This window comes from Paramisgurnus dabryanus, chromosome 20 (genome assembly GCF_030506205.2).
Source record: "Paramisgurnus dabryanus chromosome 20, PD_genome_1.1, whole genome shotgun sequence".
Lineage (NCBI taxonomy): Eukaryota > Metazoa > Chordata > Actinopteri > Cypriniformes > Cobitidae > Paramisgurnus > Paramisgurnus dabryanus.
Window position 1 is genome coordinate 32,392,364 of NC_133356.1, and position 16,403 is coordinate 32,408,766.

Genomic DNA, 16,403 nt, shown 5'->3' on the forward strand with positions numbered 1-16,403 from the left:
CGTCTGTTTCTCATCTCTGTTCCAAATTTGTATACTAACCTGTAAAAAACAGGAATATTTGAATTTAGGGGAATTCAAACAACTTGAAATATGAAATAACATACAGTAAACCTGGAGGGCGTTTTGTTCACCAAAAAAATTATGAAGTGAACCAGACCATAGAGGTCATTTGGGTTTAAAAGGATGTGAGTTAAATGAGCTAATTTCTGTGAACAAGCAAAGAAAGTGTGAAAGCATTCTTCAAAACAAAAATGGGAATTCTGTTTTCTCTTTTTAGAGAACTAGAGGACTTGGCTCCATTGAGCAATTTGATCCAGCTCCTTTGGCTCCCAAACAGTTCTTAATTTAGTACCAATTTTAAACTGCATGCATATATTTATCATAGTTTTGACTTGATTATTATAAAAATATGTAAAAGATAATATTTAAATTCTTGTATTCACTTAAAAAAAGAAAATCTTATATATATAAGAAAATATATATATATAAATCATAGCAACTATATATAGATATGTATTGATGATATGAATATCTTATATCTGTCTGTCTTTCCTCTCTTTGAATACAGGACGTGTTAAGAAAGTCAGAGGGAATATTTCATCCGACTCTACAGCTCAAGATGCTTAAAACACCTCTTACTGCCTTCTGTATTGGTAACTTATAAATTTTTTTTATATTTGTTTGTGCTTTCAATCTTTATTTTTCGTCTTCCTGAAAGCAGGTCTTCATACAACAGTATATGCACTTTAAACTGTACATGTAATATTACGTTAGCAACTTGATTTTCAATTAAACTGGATTTCAACATAAATCTGTTTGTTAATGATAACCACAAAACTGCCCTGGTTAAAGGGAATCTAAGGCATTCTGTAAATGAATTAAAATTTCTATAGTTTGATGTTTGCTGTTTCTCAGGTCTTTTCAGTTCATTGTTTTTATGTATATACCGTAGGCACATAAAGCTACTGTATATTTTACTTTGGGTTCTTTGAGGATTTCTATGACACATTTGAACTTGACTGATGCTGGAAATCCCTGCAGTACACACAGAGGAATGTATGGATAACATATGTAGCTGTAGAGAGACCCAATGATAGCTGGTGCAATGTGACCTGCAGTATTTGCATCTGCTGACGACACCTCGTTGGGCGAGTATAAATAGGCAGCAGGTGCACAGCATCATCAGTTTTTTATTAAAGAGCCGAGCCTAGGAGACCTGGCTACCTCAGTAATGGTACAGCAACCATGGGGATGGGACGTCTTCGTTCCCTACCTTCAGTTAAGGAGGGTTACATCTTGGTTACATCCGTAATCAAGACATTTCCTTTCGAGGTCTCAGTGTTACACTGGAGTCAGCGGGCCCGAACTGTAGGCACAAATCATTGACCAAGAATGCGTGCAGGGCCCCTACCCTCTTTGTCAAGGTTCCATGGAAAGAAACTTGATTTGCTTTGACTGTAAAGGCTCAAAGGAGGCGTCCTGTAGAGACTTCAGCACCATGGACAGATTCCAAGAGGGTATGGAGGGAGGCTGAGGTGGATTTAATCTCCTTCCTCCTCTAAGGAACCTGATGACCAGATTATGCTGACAAACCAACCTACCTTCTATGGTGGGCGGAGATCACAATATATACTTAAGTAGTGGGGTGACAGCCTCCTCTCTAACCGGTGCTGCAAAAAAGAAAGTACAATGCTGATCGGCTTCCTTGGGGATCTTCTTAAAGAGAAGTACACCACTCAAGGAACAGGTTCCAATTAAAAGCGTAAGCTTGTCTCATAAGTGAGACTCTTTCCAAAGTGATCGTTTTCACTACCTGCTGGCGTAAGCCACTTAGAACCTCGGTGTCCCGTCCAAGGACCACACATGGAGATTCCATAGGTCTGGACGCGGGTGTTCCATGGTTCCTCGTCCCTGAGAAAGAATGTCTTCCTCAAAGTGATCCACAAGGGAGGGGCTGTCACGAGGAACACAAGTTCTGGGAACCATGTCCTGATGGGCCAGTTAGGCGCCACGCATTGGAACTGCTCCCCGTCTTCCCTGACTTTGAACAGTGTCTGTGCAAGCAGGCTTACTAGGAGAAACACGTATTTGCGAATATCCCGCTGCCAGCTGTGTGCCAACACATCTGTGCCGAGTGTTCCCTTGGTCAGAGTAAAATAGATGGAAGTGAGAGGTTTCTAAGGATACAAACAGATCTACCTGTGCTGTTCGGAACTGTCTCAAGATCAGCTGGACCTTCTGGTGGGGAAGTTGACATTCGCCTCATTGCGATGCTCTAGAAAGCTCGTTAGCCACATGATTGAGCATGCTGGTGATGTAAATGGCATGAAGTGACCTCAGATGCTTCTCCACAGAAGAAGATGGCAGACGAGATGTGACATGCGATGGGAGTGTAGACCACATTGTCAGTTTATGTACACAACGCTCACTGTATTGCCTGTACAGACTAAAACATCTTTGCATCGTAACTTGGTTTTGGGCGGTCGAAAGCAAGATACACTGTCCACAACTCAAAGCAGTTGATATGCTGCATACTGAATACTGCATGCCCATTGTAAGTGGCACCCCACCCTGTGGTGGAAGCATCGGTGAATACCACAGCATGCCTGGAGACCTGTTCCAAAGGCACACTGCCTGAAGAAACTAAGGGTCTGACCAAAGGATAAAGATTTGGCGGCAGAGACCAATGTGATTTGCCCCCTTTGAGTGCCGCTGCTCACACTCAACTTGGCATTCGGCTGTGAAGCCAGTGCTGAAGCAGTCTCATATTGTCTGCTTTATGCCCAAGTTGATTGTGTCCCGATCACTTATTGGAGGAAATTCTTGTAGTAGCTGTGTATTAGGGTCCATTAACATCTAAAATGCATGGAAAACGTGGCACACACAGCTTTCTGCTTTTCAAAGCACAGTCTGCCTTTGCAACCAGTCCCACTTGCTGTGAACACAAGTTTTGTTTCAGACGCGTCTATATTTGAGTGTGCTTGCTGCACATCTACATTTAAAATAAACTTGAGGGCTGCAAGTGCTGTGGTGGAAGAAAGACTGTTTGTTAGTGTGGTATATTGAATAATTTTGCCTATGTGTGTAAAGCCCTTTAAAGAGCCGAAAGGTGTGAATGCAATGACAGGTGATGCTCAAGATGAGCAAGCACTCTACAATAAGGGTCGACTTTTCGCTGCTGAGGAATTCATTGACACAGTGAAGTCCCCAGGACCAAGATGCGTAATAAAAGAAAACAGGTCTGTCAGTTAGACTTTCTGCTGCTTGGCATCACACAATTTAGCCTCCTTGAGTTAGCAGTTCAGCTGGATTGAGTATGCCTGAAATTCCCAGTCTGTAGCCTCCTCAGGGATGTCACTATTTTATTTTGTCTCTTGTATGGTGCCGAAATGTTGCTGATTCATACAGCAAAGAGCTAATATTTTTGTTCTAAATATTAAATGTCATCAGTTATTTACAAATGTATTTCAAATGTGTTGTTATTGGCAATGGAAAAGTTCACTTTTTTTAAATGTATTATGTCCTCTTCAATTGCTTTTGTATTATGCTTTTTGTTAATAGCAGTCCTGCTGAGTTGTAGCGAGGCAAAGCCAAATGGAAAGAACAAAAAGGAAAAACAAGGTAAATGTTGCACATTAATATGGTGTTAAAAGGATGACCTGTTTGTCATTAGAATGGGTTCATATGTCTTCTAACATGGCTTATGTTTCTCCAGTTGTTCCTGCTATAGAATGTGACGTACGGGCAGGGAGGATCAATGCGCCTGAATTCATTGTTAAGTGTCCCGCTAACTGCAGGGAGACCAAAGAGAGGGTGTATGGGACTGGAGTGTTTGCCTCTATATCCAGTATCTGCAATGCAGCCATTCACAGGTAAGACCTGCCAGCGCTTAAAGATTAGTGCTGCAAACATGCAGTTCACATATACATGGTGTGAATCCTAACTTAGCGTTTATGTGTCTGACACTGCTGAATGTAGCATCTATTTACATATATATCTATGGTCCAAGGTGGTGCGAAAGAGTGGAGGCAGTGACTAATTTGCATATTCATACCTATGGTCCGAGCTGTGTGATCGAGTAGAGGCGGAGCCTTATTAGCATATTCATAGTTTTGCGTATACTACATGAGGCAAGGATGTAGAGTTACATTCAAGCTGCTTTAAAGCATGAAAAAATTGCGGTAACAGGTCAAACTTTTATATATGCTATTATGATGCTCAAAGATGGGTTTTAATTGATACAATTATTGGCTACTGGAAGACTTTAACTACAAGTAACAGCCCTACTAACTTAACACTCAGGGGGCGACCACAGCGTGGTCAATGCCTCATCCAGTTTCTGCATTCAGTGTAGTGAATGCGTGTTGTTTTACTCTGATTCCAAGTGCAGCAAATCGGACATCTAAATCTTATTTACTTGTGTCTGTCTCCGCACTTCAAGTTCATTGTGCGCTCTGTTGCACGTCTCTCCAGACACAGGTGATTCCTTTTGTGCACAACAGAGTAATCATGTCTGTAAACAAACACAAATTATTAATAAGTTGACCACACTCATTCTTTACTAAATTAACCATGATTTTACAATTTGTATTTAAACCAGAGTAACCACAAATTTACCATTGTCTCATTACATAAACCAATTTAATCGTGTTTTTCTATTAAATATATGGTAATACAAATTGCATTTAGCCAAACATGGTTGCTATACTCTTTCTGTAGTAAACCCATGGTTTCTATACTTGTGAAATTATATCAAAATATTTTAATAGAATATATAAGTTAGGTTTAGAGCATCAAAGTTTGATTTCAATCATTTATTTCAATCTTAAACCTTGGTCAATGTTAAAGACTGGGTCCAAAATCCAATGAATCCAATGTTTGCTTTACTTCCTGTCTCCTGAGATACATTCACACAATTCTTTGCGTGAGTGTTTCCATGGAGAATGTGATTGGCCGGGCCTGGTCGAGTTCGAAAAAATACAATGTCGTCCAAGAAAGTGTCTGGAGCACAAATTTAGTGTAAATTTTACATTATATTTTCACTTTTATCAAATTTTGATTGTCTTGAAGTTTTCAAATATGGTATTAGTTATCTCTCTGTTTATATTTCAAACTAAATGTTATTACACTTCATATGAAGTCTGTTCGAATGTGTTTTCCAGAGCTGCCCTTATGCCGCCAAAGTCATTGGGCCCTATTTTAACGATCTGAAACGCAAGTACGAAGCGCAAAGCGCAAGTGAGTTTGTGGGCGGATCTTGGGCGCTGTTGCTATTTTCCCGGCGTGAGAAATAACTCTTGCGCCGGGCGCAAATCAATAAGAGGTTGGTCTGAAGTAGGTTCATTATTCATAGGTGTGGTTTGGGCGTAACGTCAAATAAACCAATCAGAACGCTATCCAACATTCCCTTTAAACACAAGGGCGCAAGTTCCATGGCGGGTTGCTATTATTATGACGGATTTACCAGGCGCACGCCAGGAGCGGTTCACAGCCGAGGAGACCCACGTTCTTGTAAGAGCAGTCAAAGACAGAGAAGTTGTTTTGTATGGGGATAGGAGAAACCCGCCCAAATCAGCGTCGGTTAAACAGGCGTGAGAGGAAATAGCCACAGTCTCATCAGCTGGCATCCTTGTTGCGCCAAGCACTACAATGATGTCAGGAGACGGGGGAATCCCAAGCTTGCCAGCATAAATCGGGCACGCCGTGTAACGGGAGGTGGATCTGCCTCAGGACCTGACGCCAGCAGAGGACATCGCTGCGTCCACCCTCACCGCTGAAAGGGTTTGGGGGCTTTGAAATCGGACCCAAGAAACGCAACCAAGGTCCAACCCCAAAGTACTTTTACAAATCAAGTTCATATACATTAAGGTTTCTTATGAAAACATTTTTATTATTATTTACATAAAATAAACGTAATACAGCCACACATCAAACTTATGAAAATATTTTAATCGTTATTTGCATGAGAATTTTTTTAACGCAGCCACACAATAGATAAAAACTATCACCACAATGCTCACCACAATGATTTCCCTTATCTCATGTGTTAATATTTTTTAGTGTAACAATTTATGATTTGCAAAAATAACTGTTGCATCTGTGTAGATTAGATAAGCAAAGTGTGTGTGCGTTGTGCACGCTATACATTATGGTCAAGCATGCGCCCTTAAAATAGCATAATGAACAACGCGCAACGCGCCACTGACTTTGAACTTTTTTTTTCTGGTCAGTGGCGCAATTGTTTTTTGAAACTGCAAAATAGCATCAGGGATGGTTTGCGCCGGAACACGCCTCTTTTTTGCGCTTAACCGCCCAGGGACACAAGTTCATTCCCTAGTTTGCCGACGTGCGTCTGTGGAGGGAAAAACCCGCTGTGCGCCGGTGCAAAATACGAATGATACATGCGTCACTGACAAAGTCAATTGCGCTGGCTGCAAGCTAGGGCCCATTGCCTCATGAGGCAGCAAAGTAGCAAGTCGGCTGCCTAAGCTTTCGGGCAGACAAAATGTAATTTGAGGAAACATCTCTGATTTTAATAGTTGGGCCAGCAGCCATATCACCCTGTAGCCCAAGACAGCTTGCCCACTGAAGCTAAGCAGGGCTGAGCCTGGTCAGAATTTGGATGTGAGACCACCTGGGTAATACAGGTTGCTGCTGGTAGTGGTGTTAGTGAGACCAGCAGGGGGTGCTCACCCTGTCTTCTGTTTGGGTCCTAACACCCCAGTATAGTGATGGGGACACTATACTGTCAAAAAAGCAGAGTCCTTTGGATGAGACGTTAAACTGTGGTCCTGACTCTCTGTGGTCATTAAAAGTCCCGGGAAGTCCTTTGAAAATAAGTAGGGGTGTGTCCTGACATTCTGGCCAAAACTTACCTATTGGTCTACTAATCATCCCTCATACTAATTGGCTATGTCACTCTGTCTCCTCTTCACTAATAAGCTGGGGCACGTTCAAGTTCAAAACGGTGCGCAATGTTTAGCTACTGTTTCCGGGTTCAATGACATGTGTCTTGGAAACGCTGTGCACTGGTGTGCAACAGGGTTTGAAATACGTTTTCTCTTGTTTGGTGGGTGTGTCAGAACTGCAGTCCAATCAGCAACAACATGTAAATAAACCAAGCGGTACTGAAGAGACATCTCATACAATGGGTTCAAGTTGGTATGTTTTCTTTCATTCTGGATGGGAAGGGCAGTGACTGTAACATCAAGTGAATTTTACAGTATTAAACATGTATTTTTAACGAATTTCATCAGGCTTCAGAAACGGTAAAAAAAAACACAAAGCATGCTTTCAGCTACTGTAGTTGTAACTCTTGCGTCATCACAACAGGGTGTTTAATACATTACTGTTTCTGTTTAATAACCGTTGTGCCCTAGTGTGTGGTGAGCGTTCTGGTGCAATATGGCTGCCGTCGCATCATCCAGGTGGATGCTGCACATTGGTGGTGGTTGAGGAGATTCCCCCGTTCATATGTAAAGCGCTTTGAATGCTGCAGAAAAGTGTTATATAAATGTAACAAATTAATAGTTCTTAAAGGGATAGTTCACCCAAAAATGAAAAGTTGTTTTAAACCTGTACAAAGTTTTGCTCACAACAAAGATAATTTGAGCAATGTTTGTAACCAAACCATTTTGGAGAACGACTGACTCCATACTACTTTTTACAGGTTTGTAACAACTTAAGGGTGATTAAATTTATGACAGAATTAATGACGGTTAATGACGACCATCTACATGGATCAAGTTACTAAGAGGTTAATCGAATAGGTTTGTAAATTCATGAATCTGTATGTTTCCTCTTTGTCCAATTATAAAGACTGGCAAATGGCTTTTGGCAAGAGATTTCCTCCAATGTTTTCTTGGAGATTGTGGGGTGCATGAAATGGTGAAAGAATGCCAGGGACAAATAAGCCTCCGCAAAAAATGTTGCCCAGTCAGCCATCTCCTTCTGCTCACCAGTCATCTCCTTCACCCACCAGCCATCTCCTTAGCCCTGCCAGCCATCTCCTCTGTCCCCCCGCCCCAGTGTGACACCAAAAGCTAAGAGGAAATATAAAGATGACTGGATGGAAAAGCAGGTGTCTCATTTGGAGGCAAAAATGTGCCGTTTCTGGTGTGTCCCTTAAAATGCAAATGAGCTGATAAAATGCAAACACTGATCAAAATAATGGGGGTTTGTTGAAATTGAAACTCAATCGTGTTGTTAATTATTCGGTCTCTCTTTTTCTCTGGACTAAATATCACTGAAGGCTTTTCTGTGAAGGCCTGTCCAATCTATTAATAAGTAAAAATTGTTTTAGTAATGTTTTCCATTTAAATAAGTTGTAACTTAGCATCCCATTATATCGCAACTAGGCTAAGTTGTAACTCACAAACAGCTGGTGCAACTGGCCCTAGGTCCTGAGAGATGGTAAAGTCCAAGAACCTGAATGACTTGGTCACAGTGGTCACACCCAGGTGAAAAAGAAATATATTTAAATAGTATTTTTTGGGACATACTTAATATATTTAAAAGCTACTATACTAAATGCATATTAAATGTATTATATTGAACCCACTTCAAATATATTAAATGCATTTCAAGATATATTTAAAGTCAATTTTAATCTATTTGCATTATATTTAATATATTGAAATTGTGTTAAATTGGAACAACTTCAAATATATTTAGTGCAATTTAAGTGTACTTCTTTAAAATTCATTTGAAATGCACTTCTCATACACTTAAAAATACAGTTAGAATACATTTAAAGCTTAATTTAACTGTGCTTTAAGAACACTTTAATAGTACTTCAGCATATTAGAAATATACTAGCATTACATTAATAGAAATGTATTAGCATTACACTTCTATTTTATTATAAAGCTGTTTTTAATATTTAAAATGTTATATTAAAATCATTAAATTTTAAGACACATACACAGATTTTGAATACAGAACAATTTAATATACTTCATATTGTGTTGTGTACATTACAAAAATACCTAAAGTAAATTAATCAAGCAAGCACAGAGACATACATAATCTCTTGACCAAAGAGAAACAATATAAAACAAATATCAGAGAAATGCAATTACAGAGCTACTTCTATCAAATTGTACAACATTAACATTAAATCTATTAATGAAAAGTACACTATGAATATGCAATCACTAAATATTCATAAGCAATGATTATATAATAATCATAATGTAATTCTCTGCATAAAAAGTTACTGAAAAAAAATGTTTAAGTGCAATTTAAAGACGGAGTGCACAATGTTTGAAAAACGCTTTGGAAAAGGAAATTGGGCCGACTACCAAAGCACACTTGTAGCGAACCAGCAGTAAGGGGCGTGTCTACTAACTGACATCCTTGCCGGGATTGCGTATGTGTGTGGTGGCTCTATCAAAAGAAGGTCCAGATTCTATTGGGGTAGAGGCATGTTTGTTTAGGTAATTTCAAATGTTAACATTGGCTTTCAAAAATAGTGCACTCTGCCTTTAACCAACTTAAGATAAACCTATAAAAAGCTGAACTAAAACACAAAACAGTTTAGATGTCACATGTTTAAGTGGAGGGTGACTTCTTCTTGCAATTCAGACACCGTAGTAATTGAAGACTGCTTTATCACACGGGCTGTGAAAAGGAAACAGAATATACCAATTAACCAATAATGAATGAACATTTGGATATCCATGTTTAAAATAAATTGGCATAGATATGCATGTATGGAAGTTTTGTTAACTTCTCAGTTTACCTTTTAAAGCTTGACTGTGTCCTCATCAAGCGTGTCAGTTTTATCTGTCAGAGCACTCTACAAGTGGGAATGAAGATAGGATTAGAACAGGCTCATGAAATAAAGCAACCTGTATTACAGGATATGTTTTACATTGATAATTGTGTTTTATTTGAACCTAGATCATTTTCCATTGTTTGTCTATTGTGGTCTTGCAAACTTAAGGTTCACCTCTGTTTAAGGAGATTTAAGGAAATCAGAAATGATGCCAAACAGGGCTCCAGACTGCTATCAAATGGTGGCATTTTGCCACCTAAATTTGAGAGTGTGCCACTGAATTTTACATCCGGTCGCACGTGTGCGACCAGCAAATTTGACCTTTTTTTTGTGATATGACCACTGATCTATATAAATGACTGGATTGCGCATAGAACGCTTGACGTAACTGCGTGAGGTGAAGCCAGCGCAGAGTTCGAGCCGCCATCTTGGTATACCCAACCGGCAGAGAGTGTCATTGACTTCCATTCAAAATCATGATCAAAATTTACCCCCTTTACAGCGTATCAGTTACACAAGGTTAATTTTTAGGATATGTGTACGTTAATTATTTGTTAATTCTGGTGTTATTTGCAATGTTTATGTTTTAATCGGGCAGGATAATGGATTTATAAAAAACCGTTAAGGTGAGTGTGTCTGCTGCATTTGCTAATGACACGGGTATAAATAAAGTTTTTTTTGACATTCAGCTACACTGTGACGGTCAGCGTTATATCTCTAAATAAGTTTAGGTAACTTGTAAGTTAAGATAACATAATTACAAAACTAGCAAATTATTGCATGCACATACTGTACAAAGCATGATTATTTATTTAGATTTCAGAATGAGCACGTTTATTGTCATTAATACTAAATATGCTGCGGTCTGTCTGCTGATCTGATACTGTAATAAAGATGAATGTATAATAACTGTTTAAAATGCAAAATGTACAACTTTCAGTAAATAACTATTTACATGCTTTGGACGTTTGTGTTGTAATAATGTACAGGGTAACTTCACATATAAAAACAAAGACGAGTAAAGTGATGTTTTATCATTAAAATCTGATAACGTCCGTTGATTAAATAGAACTTTTGGGTATACCAACATGGCGGCGCGGTGGCTTCACAAGTGTGACGTCATGCGCAATCCAGTCATTTATATAGATCAGTGGATATGACACTAATCTGAAACAGCACATTGTACTTTCTGAATCTATAATTAAAGTATTCATTAGTAATACAGTCTAAATTAGTAGACATGTGAATATTTGGTTAGCATGTTGTTTTACCGTGTGTGCCCCTAAATTTTCTGGTTGCGCCCCTAAAATTTTCAGTTGGGGGCCACTGTGCTCCTAGTAAAAAAAGTTAGTCTGGTGCCCTGCCAAATGGTGCAATGATGACTAGGCCAAGTCCCTTACAGCTTTACAATAAAAAAACGTTTTTTACAAGAATAATTCAAAAGGACAGAAATTAGCCACCTGGAATGGATGTGTTGCAAACGTTTTTCTTCACTCCACATTTGCCCCGATTCAAAAATGTCAATAGCAGTTGATCTGAAAAACAACAGGCAGGTAAATGATGATTAATGATTTTTTTCGTTTTAAGATTTACTTACCCCGAGTACAATATATTAAGACAATATAATATAATCAAACCCAGCCTCGGCAGTTTTACAATCTCTCATAAAAGTATCCCTTCTTACAATGTCATTTTTGTGTCCATATGTAATTAGAAATACATTTAAAAATAAACAAAAAGACAATAAGGTTGTCAAGATTGAACTGATATAAACATTAGCCATTGAACATTACTGGAGTTATAATAACCATATGGTCATATCATGGTATTTTCAGGTAAGACAGCTCAAACATTCATTTTAAACTAACGTTAGCGTTGCAAGAGAAACATTAGAAAAACCTTAAACGTGAAATCAAATAGCAACAACAAACTTACCACCAAGAATAAGTCTTTCTATGCGCTATATCTTCATTTGTTCCTGTCTACTTGGGATCTGGTTGGTCATATTTATGTCGCTGTGCTAAAAAAAATGAAAGGTTTTAATGATTTCTGAAATGCTTAAGAGAAATGCCTAACGTTAGTCAGAAAATAATGTTCCAATTACCACACGCAACACAGACATAACGTTACATAAAGAAGCTGGGTTAAATGTAATGTAATGTTTTACTTATTTAATAGTTAACTAAATAAAGAAATGTGAAAATCTGTCATCACTTACCCTCGTGTCGTCTCGTTCATCTCCAAACAAAAAGCGAATACTTTTTCCCTCAACGTCAGATCCACTAAAACTGCTCATATTTTAAATCGAGTTGTTTTATCTTAGTCCTCTGGTGAAATATGATCGCCGATTAATTAGATAAATACGTTTAATGCAGAGTCGCCATCTAATTTAACAGTTTATATACGTTTAATGCAAGCAACCGCATGCACCGTGAACAACTGAACTAAACTGAACAAGTTTCAAATAGCACCGTGACGTGTTACTATGACAACAACCAATCAGGTTTAGTCACGTGTGTCACGTGTGTTGTTTGAAATTAAACAAGTAAGATTTTGAAATTAAACAAGTAAGATTTTAAGCAAATCTTTGAAAAAATAGCTTATTGTGCAATCGGAATTATATAATGTTGAAAGGCTTGAGGAAAGTTCAATGTTAGCTTATTACAATTAATGAATCATGTTTTGAAAAAAGTATGTTTTATCCAAATATACTAAAACTTCACTAGAAGTACATTTGTGTTTAGCATATTTCTTAAAAGTGTAATTATGCATATATTTATTACCAGCATACTTTTAGTACACTTAATATAAATACATTAAAAATATTCTTAAGTTTAGCATATTTCTTAAAAATGTAATAAAGCATATATTTATTACCAATGTACTTCTTAGTACACTTAATACAAATACATTAAAAATATTCTTAAGTTTAGCATATTTCTTTAAAATGTAATTAAGTATATATTTATTACCAATGTACTTCTAGTACACTTAATATAAATACATTAAAAATATTCTTAAGTTTAGCATATTTCTTAAAAATGTAATTAAGTATATATTTATTACCAATGTACTTCTAGTATACTTAATATAAATACATTTAAAATATTCTTAAGTTTAGCATATTTCTTAAAAATGTACTTAAGTATATATTTATTACAAGTGTACTTCTAGTATACTTTTAAAAAATATGTTTAAATGCAATTTAACGTATTTTTAATACACTTCAAATAAGTATGTTGGAAATACAAATGTATTATAAACATACTATTTGTATTTTAAGTATATTTTTAATACATTAAATACTACGTCTTTTTGACCTGGGCAGTATTGGTGTGATTGCTGAATGGGTGGTTTGGGGTCTTTATCCTAAACTCTGTTATCATTTTAACAGTTTGAGGCTGTTCAGGTTGAGGTTGTTATGACTGCACAAGACAGCCAGCTGTTCAAGCTTCTGTCTCTATGAACTCTTGGCTCCTGCAGATTTTTTCAACAAAACAATACATAAGGCTGGGGGAGATCTTTGTTCTTTTGAGTTGATGTGGTGCAAAGCGGAAGTTTTCTTTAAATTCCTTTCAAGTTCTAACCTGATTGAGTCATTTTATCAGTGGTTTGCTTTTTAGATTTTGTCTTCATTTCAGCTGTTCTGTGTAGTGACATTAGGCTGTACAAGCCTAATTTTTCATGGTCATAAGACCTCTGTTTGGGTTGGGGGTATATGCTTGTTAGGTGTATGCAGGCATGTGCAGGGGGTGAGCGGAGAGTGCTTGAGCACCTGCCCTTTTGCGCCTGTATGGCCAAAGTGCCCTTTTGTCAAGACTATTTTTTAAATTAAATCCCCGTTTGTGAAGGCCTGCCCAATCTAACTGTTAGTAAAATTAATTAATAATAATTTAGCCATAAATAAAATAAGTCACACTATGACCTTTTAACCTTTCACCGGATGTTATCATCCGAGACACACGCTCTTACTACTGCACATGGCATTAAGTGAAGCGGGATGCTTGTTAGGGGCTTTAAGGGGTCTGTGCGTAGGATCCTTACTAAAAATCTACGTACGCAAAAAATAGCGCACGGCAAAAAATATTCAAATGTTTAAAACCATGCGCACGCACACCAGCAAGCAATGTTCCCTTTATAAATCACAGATCATCTGAAAGTGTGTATACGTGAATCTGCCTTATATTCCGCCCTGTACACAGCCATTTTTAATTATAAGTAGACAATGCAAATCAGCTCATGAATGCTGTCCACATATTAATAAAGCTGCCATCCAATTGTTCTTTTGTGAGCTAAATGTTCATGGCCAATAAACGCAAGCCATTGTTGAAATCATCCAGTATTGCAATCACGCAGCATTACACACAGGGTCACTGCAGAATTTATATATTTTTATAACAAATATTATAAAAAAATCGCAGCATAAATACGTTTTATCACTAAAATAAAATAAATATTTTCTGCTCCTTTTGTGCGCCCGTCTCACAGCAGCATGAGCATCAGTGGCGGCCAGTGACTTCTTTTTTCAAGGGCGCTCGATGCGATGTTCGTCACAACATGTAGCCCTTTTTTGTGGTTCCTTTTTTGCGCATCCTGTGTGCATCACGTGTTTTGTCAAAATAAGTTTATGCCGCAGATGCGCCTAAAGGGTTTATGATAAAAGAGACCCTCACGTTTGCCAGAAACTCACATAATTTCATGCGTAATCAAAGTTTACTGTTAAGGTAGTGTCTTGCATGTATTTTGTGAACTCTTTTATCATAAATGGTTTTGACGTGCGTGCATCAGGCACTTATTTTGACAAAACACAATCTCTCGAGTGCAGAACACATATTTTGAAAAAAGGAACCACACACATGACACTCTGAATACTTATTTTGAATTAGCACCCCTCAGATGAGCAGTCACGAGCCGCCACTGATGAGTGTTCTCCTCTGCTATACAAAGAGCAGATATATAAAAAAAGAATCATTTTAATTTAAAAAACATACATTTTGTTTTTTTTTGTCCTTACAGACTTGCACGTGTGAGTAAATATTTATTTTAGTGTGACAGGCGAACATCATGCCGGTTTTGTTATGAACACCATAATTAGGACTATTATAGGCTAACAATAGAGAGCAACAATTGTCCGGGAGCTTAATGGGTGTACACTTTCCACACTTTGACATTTGATATAAAATGCACAGTAATAAAGGTATTTAATTAGGGTAAAAAATATTTGGTTATTTACACTGTGTTCTGCAGTTGAGTTCTAGTGTTCTAATGTTGGGGTATTTTATGCTATTTTGTATTTTTACAATGTGGACAATCTGACAGTGAGACAGAGCTGATTAAATATTTAAAATTAATTTTAAATTAATATCAGTTTTTACAAGATGTATATGAAACAATTATCTCTCATTGATAGATGAAATTAAATGTGTGTATGGCAGCAATACTTATAATTGTTCTTGTCATATTTACTTTCTTCAATCTCCTTTCAGTTCACTACCTCACCATCTGTGTTGCCAATTCCCCTTGATATTCTCCCATCAAGATTTTTTTTTTAAATCACAACCTTTGCGTGCGAAGTGGCATACTGTTTCAGCCCGATTTGTGCGTACGCACACTTTATAAATTAGGCCCCTAATCTTTAAGTTATATGGCTTAAAACTTCATACTTTTAATTACTATTTTAACAGTTTTAATAAAACAACAAGAACAACAACATAAAAATAGTTTCAGGACGCTGGTAAATGGGCTCATAATGATTTTCTAATCCTCTGAATTACCCTTATAATTGCTGTTTTTATTATTATTTCAATTATTAAGAAAGAGTACATTCAGGGTTAGAATAGAATTATGTTTTTAAAAATAGCCTGTAAACTTAAAAATATCTTATAGTCACAATGCAATATGTTATTATTATCTTTATCACAAAACTATATACTGTGTAGACACACTTTATCTATATAGATTTTTGTGTCTCAGTCTATTTGCAAGGAAAATAAAGAAAAATATTAGGCTTATTGATATGTGTGTCCGCAAGAAATCTTACACGTGCCCTTTTTATACTTTGAGCACCCACCTCTCCAAAGGTCTCTGCACAGCCTTGCTGCATGCCAATATCTGTATTTGTTCTGTGGCAAACTCAAAATTATATCTAAATCAGAAATGGGTGTGGTTTAAACTGACTCTATAGCTGACAGAGTTGTAAAATATTCTTAGTGTGATTGTAAACATCTCTTTTTTCAGAAGTGCTCATTTCTCAGTGAAACACAAGTGGGTAAAGCCAACTAAGATCCACTAGTGTTGCCATAGTTGCTACAAAAGTAAAATAAAACTAAAATGTAGAATTTGGTAAACAGTGGGTTATAATTCAGTAAAATAAAGAGAACATGCATTGTTTTTGAATTGTCTTTAGGTGTCTTCATCTGGAAGTAATCAAACACACTGATGACCTTTAAATCTCAATAAAATTGAAGTAAAAACAATCTCACTTAGAGAGCATGTTTTATTGAACAAAGCCCAATAACCTGTTATTCTGTTGCTGTCCACTTTGATTGTTTATCCAACACAGACAGCATTTGAATGCACCACTATCAAACTGCTGAAAAAGCCTTACATCATACAGCTAAAACTG

At 37.2% G+C, this 16,403-nt stretch overlaps 1 protein-coding gene and 1 long non-coding RNA gene across 6 annotated transcripts in view; one reads left to right on the forward strand and one right to left on the reverse strand.

The window, feature by feature from the left end:
- The window catches only part of vit (vitrin), a 69,326-nt gene that overhangs the window by 15,339 nt on the left and 37,584 nt on the right, over positions 1 to 16,403 (forward strand). For all 4 annotated transcript variants that reach the window (XM_065250013.2, XM_073812847.1, XM_065250019.2 and 1 more), the window contains exons 2-4: positions 569 to 653; positions 3,562 to 3,621; positions 3,716 to 3,872. In XM_065250013.2, coding sequence (XP_065106085.1) covers positions 620 to 653; positions 3,562 to 3,621; positions 3,716 to 3,872 — 251 coding nt within the window. In that variant the 5' untranslated portion in view covers positions 569 to 619. The remainder of the gene's footprint in view (positions 1 to 568; positions 654 to 3,561; positions 3,622 to 3,715; positions 3,873 to 16,403) is intronic.
- Positions 9,331 to 12,378, reverse strand: LOC135732130 (uncharacterized). Of its 2 annotated transcripts, XR_010526710.2 has the most exons (5): positions 11,997 to 12,378; positions 11,714 to 11,798; positions 11,239 to 11,313; positions 9,743 to 9,799; positions 9,331 to 9,621 (listed from the first exon to the last, which is right to left on the reverse strand). It is a non-coding gene; the product is annotated as an uncharacterized lncRNA (long non-coding RNA). The 2 variants fall into 2 exon arrangements; XR_010526708.2 differs by lacking the exon at positions 11,997 to 12,378 and having other exon boundaries at positions 11,714 to 11,946.